Raw genomic sequence first — 17447 nt, forward strand, 5'->3', positions numbered from 1 at the left:
AAGGATCGTAATTTTCCTGAAATGATATTATATTGTAGTTGCAGCATTCCTGCAATTTGGCCAACTGGGCCACTTCTTTGTGTCTGGTGGGCAATTGAGCTAGAATGACCCTTACCAATATCATTCCCCTCATGAGCTGTAATCTTGGATCCAACCTACCTGCAACACTTTTTTTACATAGAGCTCTTCACCCTGGAACTTTTCTATCCCAGAAAAGAATCCTAATTCACTTCATCAATTGTTATTTCCCTTCCTTAGCTCTGCCTGTTGCTGAATGTTTCATCTACCTTTGTTACTTCCAGATCAACTTTTCCAGTGCTTTCTCAGTACAGGATATGCTGGGGTTAAGATTGGGCCTCGCCTTATCCGAAATGCTCCTACTGTATCTTATCCAATTTACTCAACATTCCTGACCCTTGTTGACCAATTTTAATAATCCTTCTGTAATTTGCTTTCAGAAAGTGGATATCACCAGCAAAGCTGTGGCTGATGTCCTGACAAAAACCACAGAGTACCTTCAACCAAATCCAGGTAAAGATTATCTGAAATGTGAAGCATGTGAAATATATCTTCAGTTAATTAGGCACCTACTGTGTTCCTATTTTGCAGTATTTTCTACTTCTGCTTTTCAAAATAAAATCTATGAAGAAAATTGCTTTGCACCAGAGGTAACACCAACAAAGGAGGAAAGTTGAGTCCCTCCTGTGCAGAGTCTTTCTCTGCTTCAGAATATTATGGATTGGTACTAAACAAAGGTTTAGTACTTTTCTTAGAATGGGAATGAGTATCATGAGAGGGCTGGGTATTTCAATGCATATTTAAATGCATATTCACAGAAACCCTACTGTTCCACTTCAGTCGTATATTCTGCATGTTTACATATTCTTCAACATCTCAGTCCTGTCATTACGTTGAACTCCAGAGTCCTGCAGACGTCTACTACTCTAATATGCCTTAACTTCTGCTGTCAAAGTTATGGTCTCCTTGTCTTTCTCAGTCTTGTTCTGATGGTGTTAACATTTTAGTTTTATCTCATCTGAGTATTACATTTTGATTACCTCTGCATTCGTTATTTCCCTTCCTTAGCTCTGTCTGTTTCTGAATGTTTCATTTTGGCACCATCAGTGTCCTGCGCAGTTTCTAAAACTATCAGATTGCTTGGCTGGGAGAATCAAAGCAATTGAACTAATTCCCTGCTATGGATTACTGTTTCCAAATTAGCAACTCCATCTCTCTTCCTGGCAATTGTGTCTGAGCCACATCATGCAAACTTGGTGCCGTGTTTGACTTCAAATGTTGTGCTGTCAGTAAGCTTGCCATCTTGATATCTGATATGAGTCCCACCAGAGCTCATCTGCTGAAGTAGTCAACTATACCTTTGGTCTCCTCCAGACTTGTGATTTCAAATATGCTACTTACCACCCTCCCCCAATCTATATCTCTGTAAATTTGAACCATAAAATATCAGCTGATGTCTTTATTTGCACAAGTTCCATTCATTCGTCATCCGTGCACTCACTGTCATTTGCCGGTTCCCATTGTTAGAAAAAAAAATGCATTTATGTTGTGTCCTTCATATCAACTGGACATCTCAAAGTGCTTTACAGAAAATGAGGTATTTTTTCAATTGTACTTTTGGTAATTTAGGTAAAGTTTTGATTTTAAGTTTCTTATTCTTGATTTCACATCTCTCCTTGTTCCCATGACTATAGTGTCCCCAAGTCCTAGAAGTCACCAAGACATCTGTTGACTTCTAATTTTGGTTTCTTCAGCATCCATTATTTTAATTTCTTTTCCATCGATAGCTATGCCTTTTTAATGTCAAGGCCCTACACCTCAAGAATTCTTTCTCTAAATCTTTTGCCTCTCTACCTCCACACTCTCATTTCAGACCTGCCTTAGTATCTACTTCTTTACATATCTACCCCATGTTGACTGTTGTTTCTTTTGAGAAACACATTTGGATCAAAGCCAAAGTGAGTAATCATAGGCCTTGGTGTTCTACCATTTTTGACCTTTTATATCTCTTCCATTGTCCAGCTTCTTACACTTGACTGTCAAGCACCCTTACAATATGCTTTGGTTCAAAGTAACTGACAGACACTTCTACACATCATCCCATACACACTTTCCACAGCCTAGTGAAGTTGCAGCTAATGCATAATCATCGCACACAACACAATGCCATTCTAAAGAAGGCACGCTAGCCTTAAACCATCAATTATTTTTCTCTATCCACAGATGCTGCCAGACTTGTTGAGTTTCTTCAACACTTTCTTTTTAATACACAAGCTTGGAACATTCTTAACAGGCTGTACCACTTACTCAGTTCTCAGCTGCTGATTTTAATTTAGCAATCAAAAGTTTTAATTACAAAGGCACCCGCTACATTTTTCTCTAAATAGCTCTTGATTTTATTCAGCCTTGAATTAGAGATGCCACATTTATTTTTGATCAGTTGATTGTCTCAATTTCCTTCTCCCCCCACTTGCCTTGCACCTGCCAAACACCTTGTTCACACTCTCCCCCCCCCCCACCCCCCACACACACACCTTGTCCATGCCCCATTGCATACACTCGCTTATACTCCCATACCCCTCTCTTACCCTTTCCCCTTATCCCTTCACTGTCACTTGTTACACTCCCACCTCTTCCCAAAACCCCCTTGCCCACCCTTTACCACACACACTCCACCCTTTGCCCCCTCAACCAATCTTACCACCTGTGCCCTCCTCTACCCCTTTCTCCTATGCAACCTTTTACCCCTCCCACTCTCCTCTTCCCCTACCTGTACCTTTCCCATCCCCATCCCCTTCTCTACCACCCACCGTGGCTCCCTCACCCGCTTAATGTAAAAATGCCAGCACTTTGATGGCTAAAACAAATATTTTATGTTTGCACAGCTTGTAGATTTAAGACCATAAAATATGAACAAAGCCACTGCATATGTACAGACCCCCCATCTTGTACAAATACTGCTCCCAGGTAATGCACTCTGTGTTCTTTGTCACATAGTAAATGATTGAACTGTGGAGTATCTGGTTTCCTCAATTTAAAAAAAATAACCAGATTGAGAACATTTCAAACAAAATATTGGTATTATTCAGCTTAGTTATTATGAAGTATTCTTCCTGTGCTCTGAAAGTCTGCCTTGTGATTTTTGTGCATTTTATTGAATATTGTTAGCAAAAGCGAAGCAGGTCCATATCCTCAAAGGGATAAGAAATTTCCTTTTACAGATTTTAAAAAGCATTTCCTGATGAATCAGCTATAAAAATTTCGGTCTATTCTTCAAGCTTAAAGTTTTACAGATTACAAAAATCTTGAAAATTAGAAAGCTTTCCAGACATGACAACGTTATTAATTAAGTTGTGTTCTGAAAAGAAAACATTATTCGAGTGCATTATGTCTCTAGGGGCTGTAAAATTCTTGGCTGACAATGTATTGGTTTCTTAATCATGTCTGTTAGCCATTCTCTCTCCACATGGTTTCTGTCTTCTCTCCTCCCACCTTGTCAAATAAAGAAATCATGTATACTGGAAGAAACTGGATTTTTCTCCCAGCATTTCATCAGTAATTTTGTTGACCCCACTTAGAAACAAAGGTCAAAACGTAGTATTAATACGCTTGTCAAGCTGCACATGTTTACTGCATGACCTGTTTAATTACAGGAAAGAACTTCTGATTATTCAAATCCTTTGCTGTTATGACAGATGTGCCTTATAGGTTTCTCTCAGTCTCCACCAAAGATGCTGACTGCTAAATATTGTGGTTTCCCCAGGAGTCAGCATCCTCTCTGTGCCTCCTAAAAGTGGCTTAAACATTAAATAATGGCTGTCAGTATAAACAGAGAATGCAAAGAGCCAGCTAAGTTCAATCCTGTTCTCACCTCATACTACCAAAGACTTAATTCCTTACAGTAATTAATGGATAACAATCAAAAGCAGGAAACTTGGACTTAGCTTAACTCAGCACAAGCTAGACACAACCCTGGGATTTTCTTTGGATGATAGTGTTACACTAGGTAGTGCCTTTACTCATTAGTTCATTAGAGGAAGTGGTGAATTTAGTTTACAACAAGATAAACACACAATTCCTGAAGGAATGCATTTATTTGTTGGGTGATGCTGATAGCTATTTCTAGTTTCCTGTGTATCATGAAAAGATAACATTGTTAAATGTGGTGCTCCTTGCTGATTTTTGTATGGCCTTGGTAACTTCCTTCACATTTATGTTATACCAAGTGCTTTGCAAGAAAACACTTATATCAACATTTCTTCCTTTCAGCACTTCGATCTAAATTTCAAAACCTGAACACACAGTATTCGATTTAATGAACAAAGGAAAGTACAGCACAGGAACAGGCCCTTCAACCCTCTAAGCCTGCGCCGATTGAGATCCTGAATCTAAACCTGCCATCTATTTTCTAAGGGTCTATATCCCTTCCCCGCCCCCCCCGCCCATCCATGTACCTGTCCACATTCATCTTAAAAGACGCTATCATGTCTGCGTCTACCACCTCCACCAGCAACGTGTCCAGACACCCACCACACTCTGCGTAAAGAACTTTCCACGCGTATCTCCCATAAACTTCCCTCCTCTTGCTTTGAACTCATGACCCCTAATAATTGAGTCCCCCACTGTGGGCAAAAGCTTCTTGCTATCCACCTTATACCCCTCATGATTTTATAGACCTCAATCAGGTGCCCCCTCAATCTCAGTCTTCCTAATGAAAACAATCCTAATCTACTCAACATTTCTTCATAGCGAGCGTCCTCCGTACCAGGCAACATCCTGGTGAACCTCCTCTGCACCCTGTCCAGAGCACCCACATCCTTTTGGTAATGTGGCGACCAGAATTGTACGCAGTACTCTAAATGTGGCCGAACCAAAGTCTTATACAAGTGTAACATGACCTGCCAATTCTTGTACTCAATACCCTGTCCGATGAAGGAAAGCATGCCGTATGCCGCCTTGACCACTCTATTGACCTGCGTTGCCACCTTCAGGGAACAATGGATCTGAACACCCAGATCTCTCTGAACATCAATTTTCCCCAGGGCTTTGCCATTTACTGAGATAACAAAGTGTGGAGCTGGATGAACACAGCAGGCCAAGCAGCATCTTAGCACAAAAGATGACATTTTGGGCCTAGACCCTGAAGGGGTCAGCTTTTGTGCTGCTAAGATGCTGCTTGGCCTGCTGTGTTCATCCAGCTCCACACTTTGTTTTCTCGGATTCGCCAGCATCTGCAGTTCCCATTATCTCTTTTCCATTTACTGTATAGTTTGCTGGTGAATTAGATCTTTCAAAATGCATTACCTCGCATTTGCCCAGATTGAACTCCATCTGCCATTTATTTGTCCAGCTCTCCAATCTATCTATGTTCTGCTGTAATCTCTGACAGTCCCCTTCACTATCTGCTACTCTACCAATCTTCGTGTCATCTGCAAACTTGCTAATCAGACTACCTATACCTTCCTCCAAATCATTTACGTATATCACAAACAACAGTGGCCTCAGCACAGATCCCTGTGGAACACCACTGGTCACAGGTCTCCAATTTGAGAAACCCCTTTCCACTACTACTTTGTGTCTCATGTTGCCTAGCCAGTTTTTTATCCATCTAGCTGGTACACCCTGGACCCCATGTGACTTCACTTTCTCCATCACCCTGCCGTGGGAAACCTTATCAAACGCCTTACTGAAGTCCATGCATATAACATCTATAGCCTTTCCCTCATCAATCAACTTTGTCATGTCCTCAAAGAATTCTATTAAGTTGGTAAGACATGACCTTCCCTGCACAAAACCATGTTGTCTGTCACTGATAAGCCCATTTTCTTCCAAATGGAAATAGACCCTATCCCTCAGTATCTTCTCCAGTAGCTTCCCTACCACTGACGCCAGGCTCACCGGTTGATAATTACCTGGACTATCTGTCGTACACTTCTTAAACAACGGGGTAACATTAGCAATTCTCCAGTCCTCTGGGACCTGGCCCGTGTTTAAGGATGCTGCAAAGGTATCTGTTAAGGCCCCAGCTATTTCCTCTCTCGCTTCCCTCAATAACCTGGGATAGATCACATCCGGACCTGGCCACTTGTCCACCTTAATGCCTTTTAGGATACCCTGCACTTCATCCCTCCTTATGCCGACTTGACCTAGAGTAATCAAACGTCTATCCCTAGTCTCAACATCTGTCATGTCCCTCTCCTTGTGAATACCGATGCAAAGTACTCATGGAGAATGTCACCCATTTTTTCTGACTCAACGCATAACTTTCCTTCTTTGTCCTTAAGTGGGCCAATCCTTTCTCTAGTTACCCTCTTGCTCTTTATATATGAATAAAAGGCTTTGGGATTTTCCTTAACCATGGTTGCCAAAAATGTCTCATGTCCCCTTTTAGCCCTCTTAATTCCTTGTTTGATTCGCCCTACATTCCTGATATTCCTCCAAAGCTTCGTCTGTCTTCAGTCACCTAGACTTTATGTATGCTTCGTTTTTCCTCTTAGCTAGTCTCACAATTTCACCTTGTTCGCCTCAAGTTATGCGTTGAGTCAGAGAAAATGGGTGACATTCTCCATGAGTACTTTGCATTCATATTCTCCAAGGAGAGGGACGTGATGTTGAGGCTAGGGATAGACGTTTGATTACTCTAGGTCAAGTCGCCATAAGGAGGGAGGAAGTGTTGGGTATCCTAAAAGGCATTAAGTTGGACAAGTCCCCAGGTCCAGATGGGATCTATCCCAGGTTATTGAGGGAAGCGAGAGAGGAAATAGCCGGGGCCTTAACAGATATCTTTGCATGGTCCCCTAATCTTATCATTTCTATCCCTCGTTTGCGCAGGAACATGTCTCTCCTGCATGTTAATCAACCTCTCTTTAAAAGCCTCTCACATATCAAATGCGGATTTACCTTCAAACAGTTTCTCCTGATCTACTTTCCCCAGATCCTACCGAATTTTGGTATATTTGGCCTTCCCTCAGTTTAGAACTCTTCCTTTAGGACCGCTCTCATCTTTGTCCATGAATATTGTAAATCTTACGGAATTGTGGTCACTATTTCCGAAGTGGTCCCCTATTGTAATTTCAACCACCTGGCCGAGCTCATTCCCCAGCACCAGGTCCAATATGGCTCCTTCCCGAGTTGGACCACATACATACTGCTCTAGAAAACCCTCCTGGATGCTCCTTATGAATTCTGCTCCATCTTGACCCTTAACACTAAGTGAATCCCAGCCAATGTTGAGAAAATTAAAATCTCCTATCACCACCACCCTGTTGCTCCTGCACCTTTCCATAATGCTTTTAACAAGCTTTTAACAATGCAGGCCCTTCGCTTAAAATCTATGACACAATCTTTGGATTTTGTCACAATGGAATGTAATTAGTGACTCACATTGGAATGGTTACCTTAGTTGGCTGGACAGCTGGTTTGTGATGCAGAGTGAAGCCAACTCCAGTACCAACCGAGGTCACCATGAATGCCCCACCCTCACCTTGCCCTGCACCTGAGGCATGGTTAAGCTAGCACGAGTAGTTTCTCTCTAATGAATCCTCTGATACAATGGCAGTTTAATCATTACCTTTTACATCGGGATGTAATGTTAACATTGCTGTGCCTTGGTTTGATCATGTTTTACTTGCTTATTATTTCATTTTGATTTCAGATGGCTGCTAGAAATTCATTCACAGCTCATCTTGATATGTATTTTGTTTCTTTACTATACCTACGACAGCTGTCTTTAGTTTTTGTAGCATAAAACCTTTAGTTATTTAATCTATCCTGCCCTCCACCACAGCACAAGCTTTCTCTTTGAAGACCTCATGCATCCCTATCTATCTTCAGTTCTGATGAAAATGAACTGATCTGAATATTAATGCTATTTCTTGCCATTATGCCTGACTGAGTGTTTATTTCGAGAATTTTCTTTTTTTAATTCAGTTTTGTAGCAACCAGAGTAGCTTATGCCTACAGTGCTGGAGAACTCACTTTATGAAGAGATAATAAAATGTGAGGCTGGATGAACACAGCAGGCCAAGCAGCATCTCAGGAGCACAAAAGCTGACGTTTCGGGCCTAGACCCTTCATCAGAGAGGGGGATGGGGGGAGGGAACTGGAATAAATAGGGAGAGAGGGGGAGGCGGACCGAAGATGGAGAGTAAAGAAGATAGGTGGAGAAGGTGTGGGTGGGGAGGTAGGGAGGGGATAGGTCAGTCCAGGGAAGACGGACAGGTCAAGGAGGTGGGATGAGGTTAGTAGGTAGCTGGGGGTGCGGCTTGGGGTGGGAGGAAGGGATGGGCCCAAAAACTAACCTCACTTTATGAAGAGATCTTGTTAGTGGCTGAATTTATCAAATTTCGTTTACATTGGGAAGCCAGATGGATCAGATTGGTGTTTTGCAAACTGGTGTGAGATTAGCTTTTTGACACCTCATTTCCTCAAAGTGCACCCACCACTATCCGGGAAAGGCTTGTAACCAGTAGTAGCTCATGTTTAACAACTTGAACTTCTTTTGTGTAAGATCTGTGTCAAGTAGTCAGCAGCACCGGAAGGAGAAAAGCAACTTCAGTCTTCAGTATTGCCAAACATACATGGAACTCTTAATTTATGATTGCAAGTTGCATCTATTGACTGTCAAAACTTGTATTCCACCAGAATATCCAGCTCAAACTCCTCTCTCCTGATATATTCAATTTTGATATATGCTAGATTTTTCAGCTCAGGTGAATGTACAATTAAAGTTTGGACTTTAAATTGAACATATAAGGGATAATATTCAATTTCATGAATATGAAACATTGTACTGTACTGTCCTGTCCTTTAGATTTCTGTTTGATGCTTCTTACATTGTTGTGTGAGCACCAAATGATTGTCAGTTACTCATTTCACTGAAAATTATCATGGTTGAAATCCTATATGACCTTTTTAATTGCTGAAAATTATTATTTGCACCTTTATACAGCATCCAGAGCTAAACTAACAATGCTGAACACTGTTTCGAAAATTCGCGGTCAGGTAAAAAATCCAGGCTACCCTCAGCCGGAAGGGCTTCTTGGAGAATCCATGATAAAATTTGGGAAAGATCTGGGTGAAGAATCAAATTTTGGTGAGTGAATTATTTTGATGATTATTGATTTCAGAGCTATGATTAAAGGCCAAATGCCGGTTGGTGCTAGAGGTTTTAGGATCGAAACTGTCAGGATTATATTTTGTTAGCTATGTTATTTTATGAACATGCAAATCAATATTTTGATTGTTACTTGTGCAGATAAGCTCCTTGTAAAATATTGTGCAAATATATCACAGTGCAGCATGGATCAGCACAGATCTGCATTGTATGTCACAAAAGTTGTTCTTTGTTTCACCTGGGGGAAAGGGGACTTGAATCAGTGGAGATGTGAAACTATCCTACAGAAATGGAGGGATAATGGGAAGGGTTGGGGCTGCTCAGAGTCACCATGTTTGATGACGAGTTTGCTCTTCACCTTTCTCCAAAGGGATAAGAACCTTTTGAAGAAAGAGAGAAAAGGGGAAAATAATAACAAATATGCAACAGCTCATAGAATAATTAGTATGACAATCCAAATTATTCGGGTGGCGAGGTGGGGGTTACTTTATTGTGCCTTAGAATTGTTTACCAACACTTGCTTCCAGCAATTTCCCGTGCTCATTCTTAACTGACTCAGGTGTTTCTGTTATGGGTGTGCTGGCAAGGCCAAATGCTTTCGTAAAAAAACATAAACTGAGTAACTCTGATGTTCCTCCAAGAAACCACTTTCAGAACTATGATGTGTGAAGCCTTGTGGCACTTTGTCAATTATCCTGTCAAATACATTTGTGGGCAAACTCCATAAGAGGCCAAGAAGAGAAAAGTGCATTAAAAATAACTTGCACAAAATGAGTTAACTTGAGTCTAAATTAATACTTTCTTAATACTGGATATTTAGCATAAAAAGGAACAGGAACTTTGTCAGGAAGTTTCCAGAAGGAATAATATTTTCTGGAGTGCTTATCGTTAAGTAATTTAATGGTACAATTTTCTCTTAAATGAATGCTTATCTTGAAAGTTAACATCTACTTTGAGTTGAGACGTTCCCTTTACTGGTACCTCTGTACATTCCAGATCTTTCTCTGTCTCAAATTAGAGAACGTGCAGAGCTGTTAGTAACTGTAATTTTATATATTGTTCTGGTGATTCACTTGCTGAAACAGAAACATCTGGACAGAAATTTCTCAAGCCAGATTCCTGGATTGTGCCAAGGTGATTAATTTCAGCTGGTAGCAACAGGAATTGCAAATATAAATGTAAAGTAAATTTAAAGCACCACCCCACAGGAGACGGAAAAATTCTGCTAGGCCTCTCGTTCCTCCTTGTTACCCGTTGACTCTGATGGAAGTGTGTTTGTGTGAAAGTCAAACGAGGGCAGGATTGAGTTGAACTGTGAAACCTTTCACTTATCATTCTTATCATTCAAGGTCTTTCTTGAAGAAGACATATTGCGGACAAATTAAATGTTGAGCAGTTTCCCAGCAGGAGAGGAGAAAAAGTATTTTGAAACAAGAATTGTATTGGTTTTGTTATCCACTGATTCTTGAATTTGAATTTTCTGATTTAAGGAGGTGCTCTTATTGATGTTGGTGAATCGATGAAAAGGATGGCTGAGGTTAAAGATTCCCTGGACATTGAAGTCAAACAGAACTTTATTGATCCCTTACAAGGTCTTTGTGATAAAGATTTTAAAGAGATTCAGGTAAATCATCTATATATAAATGCATTGCCATTCTACTACTTTTTTCGTTCCCACTCCCTCCCACTCCAGGAGAAACATGACTAAAACCTAATTTAAAATAATTGGACTTGAATGGTTTAGGAGTACAATTGAATCTTATTTTCACTTTTGACCTTTTACTCCCATTTAAGATAACCTGCGGAAGGCTGTTATGGGGGTCTAGACCCGAAGCATCAGCTCTCCTGCTCCTCTGATGTTGCTTGGCCAGCTGTGTTCATCCAGCTCTACACCTTCTTATCTCAAAGACTGTTATGGTGTTAGGTTAGGTGGCATTAATTCAGTTTTCCATATAGGCATATTTTGTCACCTGTGAGGTACAAATGAGACAAATCAAGATGTGCAAAGAGAAAGGAGCCAAATATGAGTGGAGAGTATAGCCTAGAATTGTTAAGTTCAGACGTCTGTAGAATGCCTAATTGAGAGATGAGACGCTGTTCCCAAAGCTTAAATTGGCTTCACTGAAATGCTGTAGAAAACCAAGCATGGAAAGGTTAGCATGAGAGCAAGATGGACATTTAAAATGACAGCTCAACAATTAAGGGTTATCCTATTGACTACTGAGATCTTGAAATGACATGGTGGAGTGCATCTGCAAGGATGTGTCATCTGGTGGAGGAGGCTAGAAGCAGGGGACACAGTTTAGAAAAAGAGTTCTCCCATTTAAGACATGGGTGAGGAGAAATTTCTCTACAATGTTATTAGTCAGTACAATTCACTTCCTTAAAAAGCAGTGGAGGCTAGATCATTGAATTTATTTAAGGCTGTATTAGATGAGGGATCCAAGAGTCATAAGGATACAGGCAGGAAAGTGAAGTTGAGAATGCAACTAAATCAGCTCTGATCTTATTAAATGGCAGACTGGGCTCAAGGGCCAAATGGCCTACTCCTGTTCCTAATCCCAATGTTTCTACGACTGAACAAATGTATTCCATAACTATGTGTGTGCTGTCCCCAGTGTTGAGCAGCTCACATTGTGAGCAGTGAATATAGTATACAGAATTGAAATAAGTATGGGGACTGGAAGGAGTGTTTGGGACCTCAGACAGTGTTGGTAGAGGAGGTAAAAGTGAAAATGTTACATCACTAGTGTTTTTGTGGAAAGCTACCTCGCGAAGGGGAGGAAGTTGAGGTGATTGGGGTGTTGGGAAGGGAATCCCATCAGTTGCAGGTCCTGTCAGAACACTAAAAGGGGAGAAAGTGTCCAGTGGTGACATCATGCATGTGACTGAAATGCTAGAAATTGATTGATAGTATCCAGAGGCTTGAGGTTGAAGGTTTGGAGAAGAGAAGCCCTGTTCATGCTTTGGGTGAAAGCCACAAGTCCTCCTGTCAACCATGTTGGGAGGAATCCTTTGTTGATGACAAAGGAAGTTCTATCAAGTGTTGGTTAGAAGGTCGTATCTTCAGAATAGATAATGGAGAAACTTGAAGAATGGAATAGATTTCTTACACGAGGCAGTTTGCAAGGAAGTGTTGGCTTATCATAAATATTCATGTTTGGATTTACCTCTAATGTTTTGATTATCCATACGAAGCACACCTTATTCAGTTTGTAAATTACATGTCTCCACTTAGATTTGAAACCTCTGAGAGCAAAATAATTCACAATATCTTCACCCTTAGACATAGTTTTTGCAGTTTTAATATTTACATGACCCAAACACACTCAGTTCGCAGATAGTTTAATTCAATAAAGGAAGTAAACTGATGCCTCATGCAATTTCTTCATTGACACAGTAAGCAATTATATTTCAGCACAAAAGATTTTGTACAACCCATTGGAAGCTAAATGTAAAATTACCAAAGCTATTCTATCTCTTACCAGTGAATTGAAAGTCCTGTGTTCAGCCAAGTTCCTGTAAATTACATTCATTCATCCATCTACATGAGAACTATGCTGAGAAAGGAGCTTATTCAATACAAAGCAAAAGTTTTGAATTTGTTCTGTTGAAGTGAAATCATGGCACATTTACAAGCATGAATAAGGTAGCGGGAAAATCTTGCAGTTTCAGACTAAAAGTGTAAAGATTGTTGTGCAATAGTACAGTGTTTCTACAGTGTATGTCTCGAAATAAAAGCTCCAAGTTAGAGAGGTGAAGAAGTGTAAAGAATAGGCAGTAAGATGGCTCAGTGGTTAGCATTGCTGCCTCACAGTGCCAGGGACCCAAGTTTTACTTCATCCTCGAGCAACTGTCTGTATGGAGTTTGCACATTCTCTCAGTGACTGCGTGGGTTTCTGTCGGGTGCTCCGGTTTCCTCCCACCATTCAAAGGTGTGCAGGCTAGGTGGACTGGCCATGCCATGTTGCCCGTAGTCTCCAGAGGTGTGTACATTAGGTGAAATGCAAGGTTACAGGGCAAGGGTAGGGGTATGGGTTTGGATGGGACGCTCTTCGGAGGGGTGGTGTGGACTTGTTGGGCCAAATGGCCTGTTTCCACAGTGTAGGGATTGGATGAATGTATGAAATCTGCAGAGATTTTTTCCCCAACGTGCCGCCTGCTCTAAAAGGACATTAGGATTTGGTGTTGTGCGAAATAATCCAAACTGAATTTGTACAAATGCACAATGCAATTAACAAATCACCTGGAAATCTGAGCAGGTTTTAGACATGTAAATATCAACCATTCCTTCAAATAAAACATGAACTTTGTTGTAATTCTTCTTGAACTTGATCAATGAAATGTGAAAAAATGGGAAAGCAAATTTGTAGATCTAATTGTAAAAGTTAATTTATATAACTAAACTCGTTATTTAATCTACAGGAAACCTCTGTTTGTATCAGTGAGATAAGAACCTTAAAATATGTGTTTAAGATGTGATTGTTCAGATGAAACAGCATTCAAAGTTAATCAGCAAAGCAGTCAAGACTGTCACATTTGTCATGAAAACAGTTTAGTGAAACCATGATAAGAACTAAGTGAATTAAGTTCTTAATAATGAGAACTGCCTGTAGACCAGTTTCTCTAAAGCCTACTGTCCAAGATAAAAAATGTAGCTTGTTACACTTGATGATTAGAATATGTTTTGTCTAAAGTAGGTTGATTTACTGACTCTAGTATGGGATAAAGTAGCCCTTTTGTTTGGGGAATTAACACAAAATGACGAGATGCAAGGAGATTCATGGACAATGCAGTTTTCCACCATTTGCTGTCTTCAGATGTTACATATAAATCACCTTTCATAATTCCAACAGCTCAGGATCAGCAGAAATAGCCTCTGAAAAAAACTGAAGAGAACGCTATCATGCTCCAGCCTTGCGAAAAAAAGACGTTTGATTTGGGAAGTTATCTGTCTACGTCTTTCGCCCAAAGATCCAGGCTTTTTTTTAGACATGACATCTCACCATAGGCTAGGAAACATCCCTCCTAAATGTTTATGATTGTATGGCTGGAAATTTACAACGGACAGCAGTGCATTCCTAAGGTGGACAGAATGGAAAAGATGATGTTTCAGCTGTTCACCAACAGTTTTCACAAATGAGATGGATTTTGATTGAAATATTTTTAAGGGAATTTGACCACAACAGGTAATTCTAGTCTAAATAAGATCAGCAAAGATCTAACTGAATGGCATTATAGGGTCAAGGAGCTGAGTAACCTGTGAGGCTGGATGAACACAGCAGGCCAAGCAGCATCTCAGGAGCACTCCTGAGATGCTGCTTGGCCTGCTGTGTTCATCCAGCCTCACATTTTATTATCTTGGAATCTCCAGCATCTGCAGTTCCCATTATCTCTGAGCTGAGTAACCTGTCCTGTTCCTGTGTTGCTGAAACTTTATGGATGGGAACAGAGCCCATACTAGTGTCAAGCTATTTCTCATAAGAAAAGCACTTAATGATGGAATATGATATCCATTCAGGGTGTTGGTATGCTGCAGATTTTGGTAGTTCTTGTCTAATTCACCTGAATATGATCTCACCATTATTGAGGAAAACATGAGTTTTCTCATTTGGTTGCTCCTGTACCACTCATGGAGCAAAATTATCAAGATCACTTTTGCATTCACCTTGAAACAGGCTGGAAAAAGGTCCCATCAGAAATCTAGAGATAGATTTCCTAACTGTCATAATAGATTTTGAATTGATAGGGTAGGGAAACTAATAGCATTTAATTACATAAAAAAACTGAAGAATAAATACTAGTTTTGAAGGTGATTACATGATCCTGGACTATGGTTCTCTGTTCTTCTGTCCTGAGGGGGAGCCTTGATGTGTTCACACCATCTCCTAAAGAGACTGGTTTGGATTCCTAGTTGGCAGTTACTTTTAACTTGTCCATGTTGACAATATTTTGACCTATCTCCCAGATATTACATGAAAGTAAATTGGTCTGTTTAGGAAGTTGACCATGGGAAAGTAGTGAGCTTGATGTTGGAAAAACTTGTTCCCCAATGAACCATCACACTAAAAAGAAAGTGCTGAACGGGTAAAGGAACCGAATAAATGTGACTGATCAAAAAGTATTTGACCGCATGAGTAAATTTATACGGCTTCCTATGTAGCTGAGAGTTGATGTCTTGGCATTGCTCCCAGCTATGGAGAACGAAAGACGAAAGATTCAACATAAAAACAGAAAGAACTGCGGATGCTGTAAATTAGGAACAAAAACAAAGTTGCTGGAAAAGCTCAGCAGGTCTGATAACATCTGTGAAGGAAAAAACAGAGTTAATGTTTCGGATCCAGTGACCCTTCCTCAGAACAACTTCAGAATTCAGTTCTGAGAAAGGGTCACTGGACCCGAAACATTAACTCTGATTTTTTTCCTTCACAGGTACTGCCAGACCCGCTGAGCTTTCCCAGCAACTAAAGATTCAACCTAGGTCTGTGCTAATAGAACTGATGTTACTTGGAGTACCACAATTGGTAGCACTCCTCGGAGAGAAAAGAGTGAGCAAAACTTACTCCTGATTGCTCCTTCATGGCTCCATGCTGGAAGGAATGTATATGAAACATCTAGTAACAGTTATGTTTCTGTCTCAAAGGTCAAAGCTTCAACAGTGTGCAAAACATGGTATCTGGACTCCTATAAGAATGATTAAGTGACTAACGTGCTTGTAGCTGGTGGCACCAATAGAATTATGCAGACTAAAAGTACAGGCAGTTCCCAATTTAGAAACAGGCTCCTGAGTATGTTTACAAGTCAGTTGCACACTAGTCAGAACTCAAAACAGTACAATATAAAGTAGCTTTTTTGTAAGTACAAGTGAACATTCACGTCAGATCCTTAAAATTAGTATTAATGTGGGATTTCATTTACAAATACAAACATTTGTAAGTTAGATGTTCATAAATTGGGAATTGCCTGGAACTATGCAAGAATCTTCAAGAGAAAAGAATCAAACATTATTGTGTGAGAATATTTTAAAGATAATTGTATATTGCATATCCATTTTGACATTGTAGCATCACTTGAAGAAGTTGGAGGGTCGGCGTCTGGACTATGACTACAAGAAGAAGCGACAGGGCAAAATTCCTGAAGAGGAGATCAAACAAGCCATGGAGAAATTTGATGAGTCCAAAGAAGTGGCAGAAACTAGCATGTACAATCTTTTAGAAACTGATGTAAGGATGAACTCTCTTTTGTAACTAAAATTCTCCGGCTCATGTAACTTTTGCTGCACCTTCTCTTCTATTGTCAATTCCATAACCTTAAGGGACCGATGGTTATGCACACCAAGTTCCCTCTGATCTTCGGTGTTTCTCTAGCTGTGGCCTAACCAACTTTCATGCAGTTCCCACATAACCTTCCTGCTGTTATATTCTATGCTGGGATAATAAAAACAAATATACCATCTGCTTTCTTAATCACTTCATCTACCTGTCCTGTTACCTTAAGGGACCGATGGTTATGTACACCAAGTTCCCTCTGATCTTCAGTGTTTCCTAGGGCTGTACCACTCATCATGTATTCCCTTGCCTTGTTTGTCCTATCCAAATGCACCGTCTCATATTTATCTGAATTGAATACCACTTATCACTGATCAGTCCACCTGACCAGCCCATCTATATCCTCATGTAATCTGAAGTTATTCCCCCACTGTCTAGCACCACATCAATTTTCATATCATCCGCAAACATACTGATGGAAAACCCCTACATTCATAGGCTTCCAGTTACAGAACTACTTCTTGACCATCACCACCTGTTTTCTGCTACTCAGCCATTTCTGGATTCATTTAGCAAAATTTCCTTGAATCCCATGAACTTTTAACTTCATTATCAGTTTCCTATGTAGGATCTTATCAAAAACCTTACTGAAGTGCAAGCAGACTAAGCAGAAAGCCCTCATCTACACACCTCATTACCTCTTTGAAAAATTTAATCAAGTTGATTAGATAAGACCTGCCTGTAACAAAACCATGCTGACTATTCTTAATTAATCCCTAACTCTTTAAGGACATATTAATTCTGTCCCTCAGAATTGCTTCCAATAGTTTCCCCACCACTAAGGTTAGACCGAGTAGCCCGTGATGTCCTGGCTTATTGCTTGCTCCATTCTTAATAATGGTACCACATTGGTTGTCCTCCAGGCCTCTGGTGCTTCTGTGGATGGGGAGGAATTGAAAATTATTGCAATTTCCCCTGCTATTTCCTGCTTGCCTCATTCAGTGGCCTTGGAGATTTATCTACTTTTAAGCCAGCCAGACCACTCG

At 40.3% G+C, this 17447-nt stretch overlaps 1 protein-coding gene across 5 annotated transcripts in view; it reads left to right on the forward strand.

Moving 5' to 3' along the window:
* Positions 1–17447, forward strand: part of LOC125465816 (endophilin-A2-like) — a 140506-nt gene that overhangs the window by 88725 nt on the left and 34334 nt on the right. For all 5 annotated transcript variants that reach the window (XM_048559701.2, XM_048559703.2, XM_059638599.1 and 2 more), the window contains exons 3-6: positions 459–531; positions 8969–9112; positions 10624–10757; positions 16198–16356. In XM_048559701.2, the coding sequence (XP_048415658.1) occupies positions 459–531; positions 8969–9112; positions 10624–10757; positions 16198–16356 (510 nt within the window). The remainder of the gene's footprint in view (positions 1–458; positions 532–8968; positions 9113–10623; positions 10758–16197; positions 16357–17447) is intronic.

This window comes from Stegostoma tigrinum, chromosome 30, assembly GCF_030684315.1.
Source record: "Stegostoma tigrinum isolate sSteTig4 chromosome 30, sSteTig4.hap1, whole genome shotgun sequence".
NCBI classification, from domain to species: domain Eukaryota; kingdom Metazoa; phylum Chordata; class Chondrichthyes; order Orectolobiformes; family Stegostomatidae; genus Stegostoma; species Stegostoma tigrinum.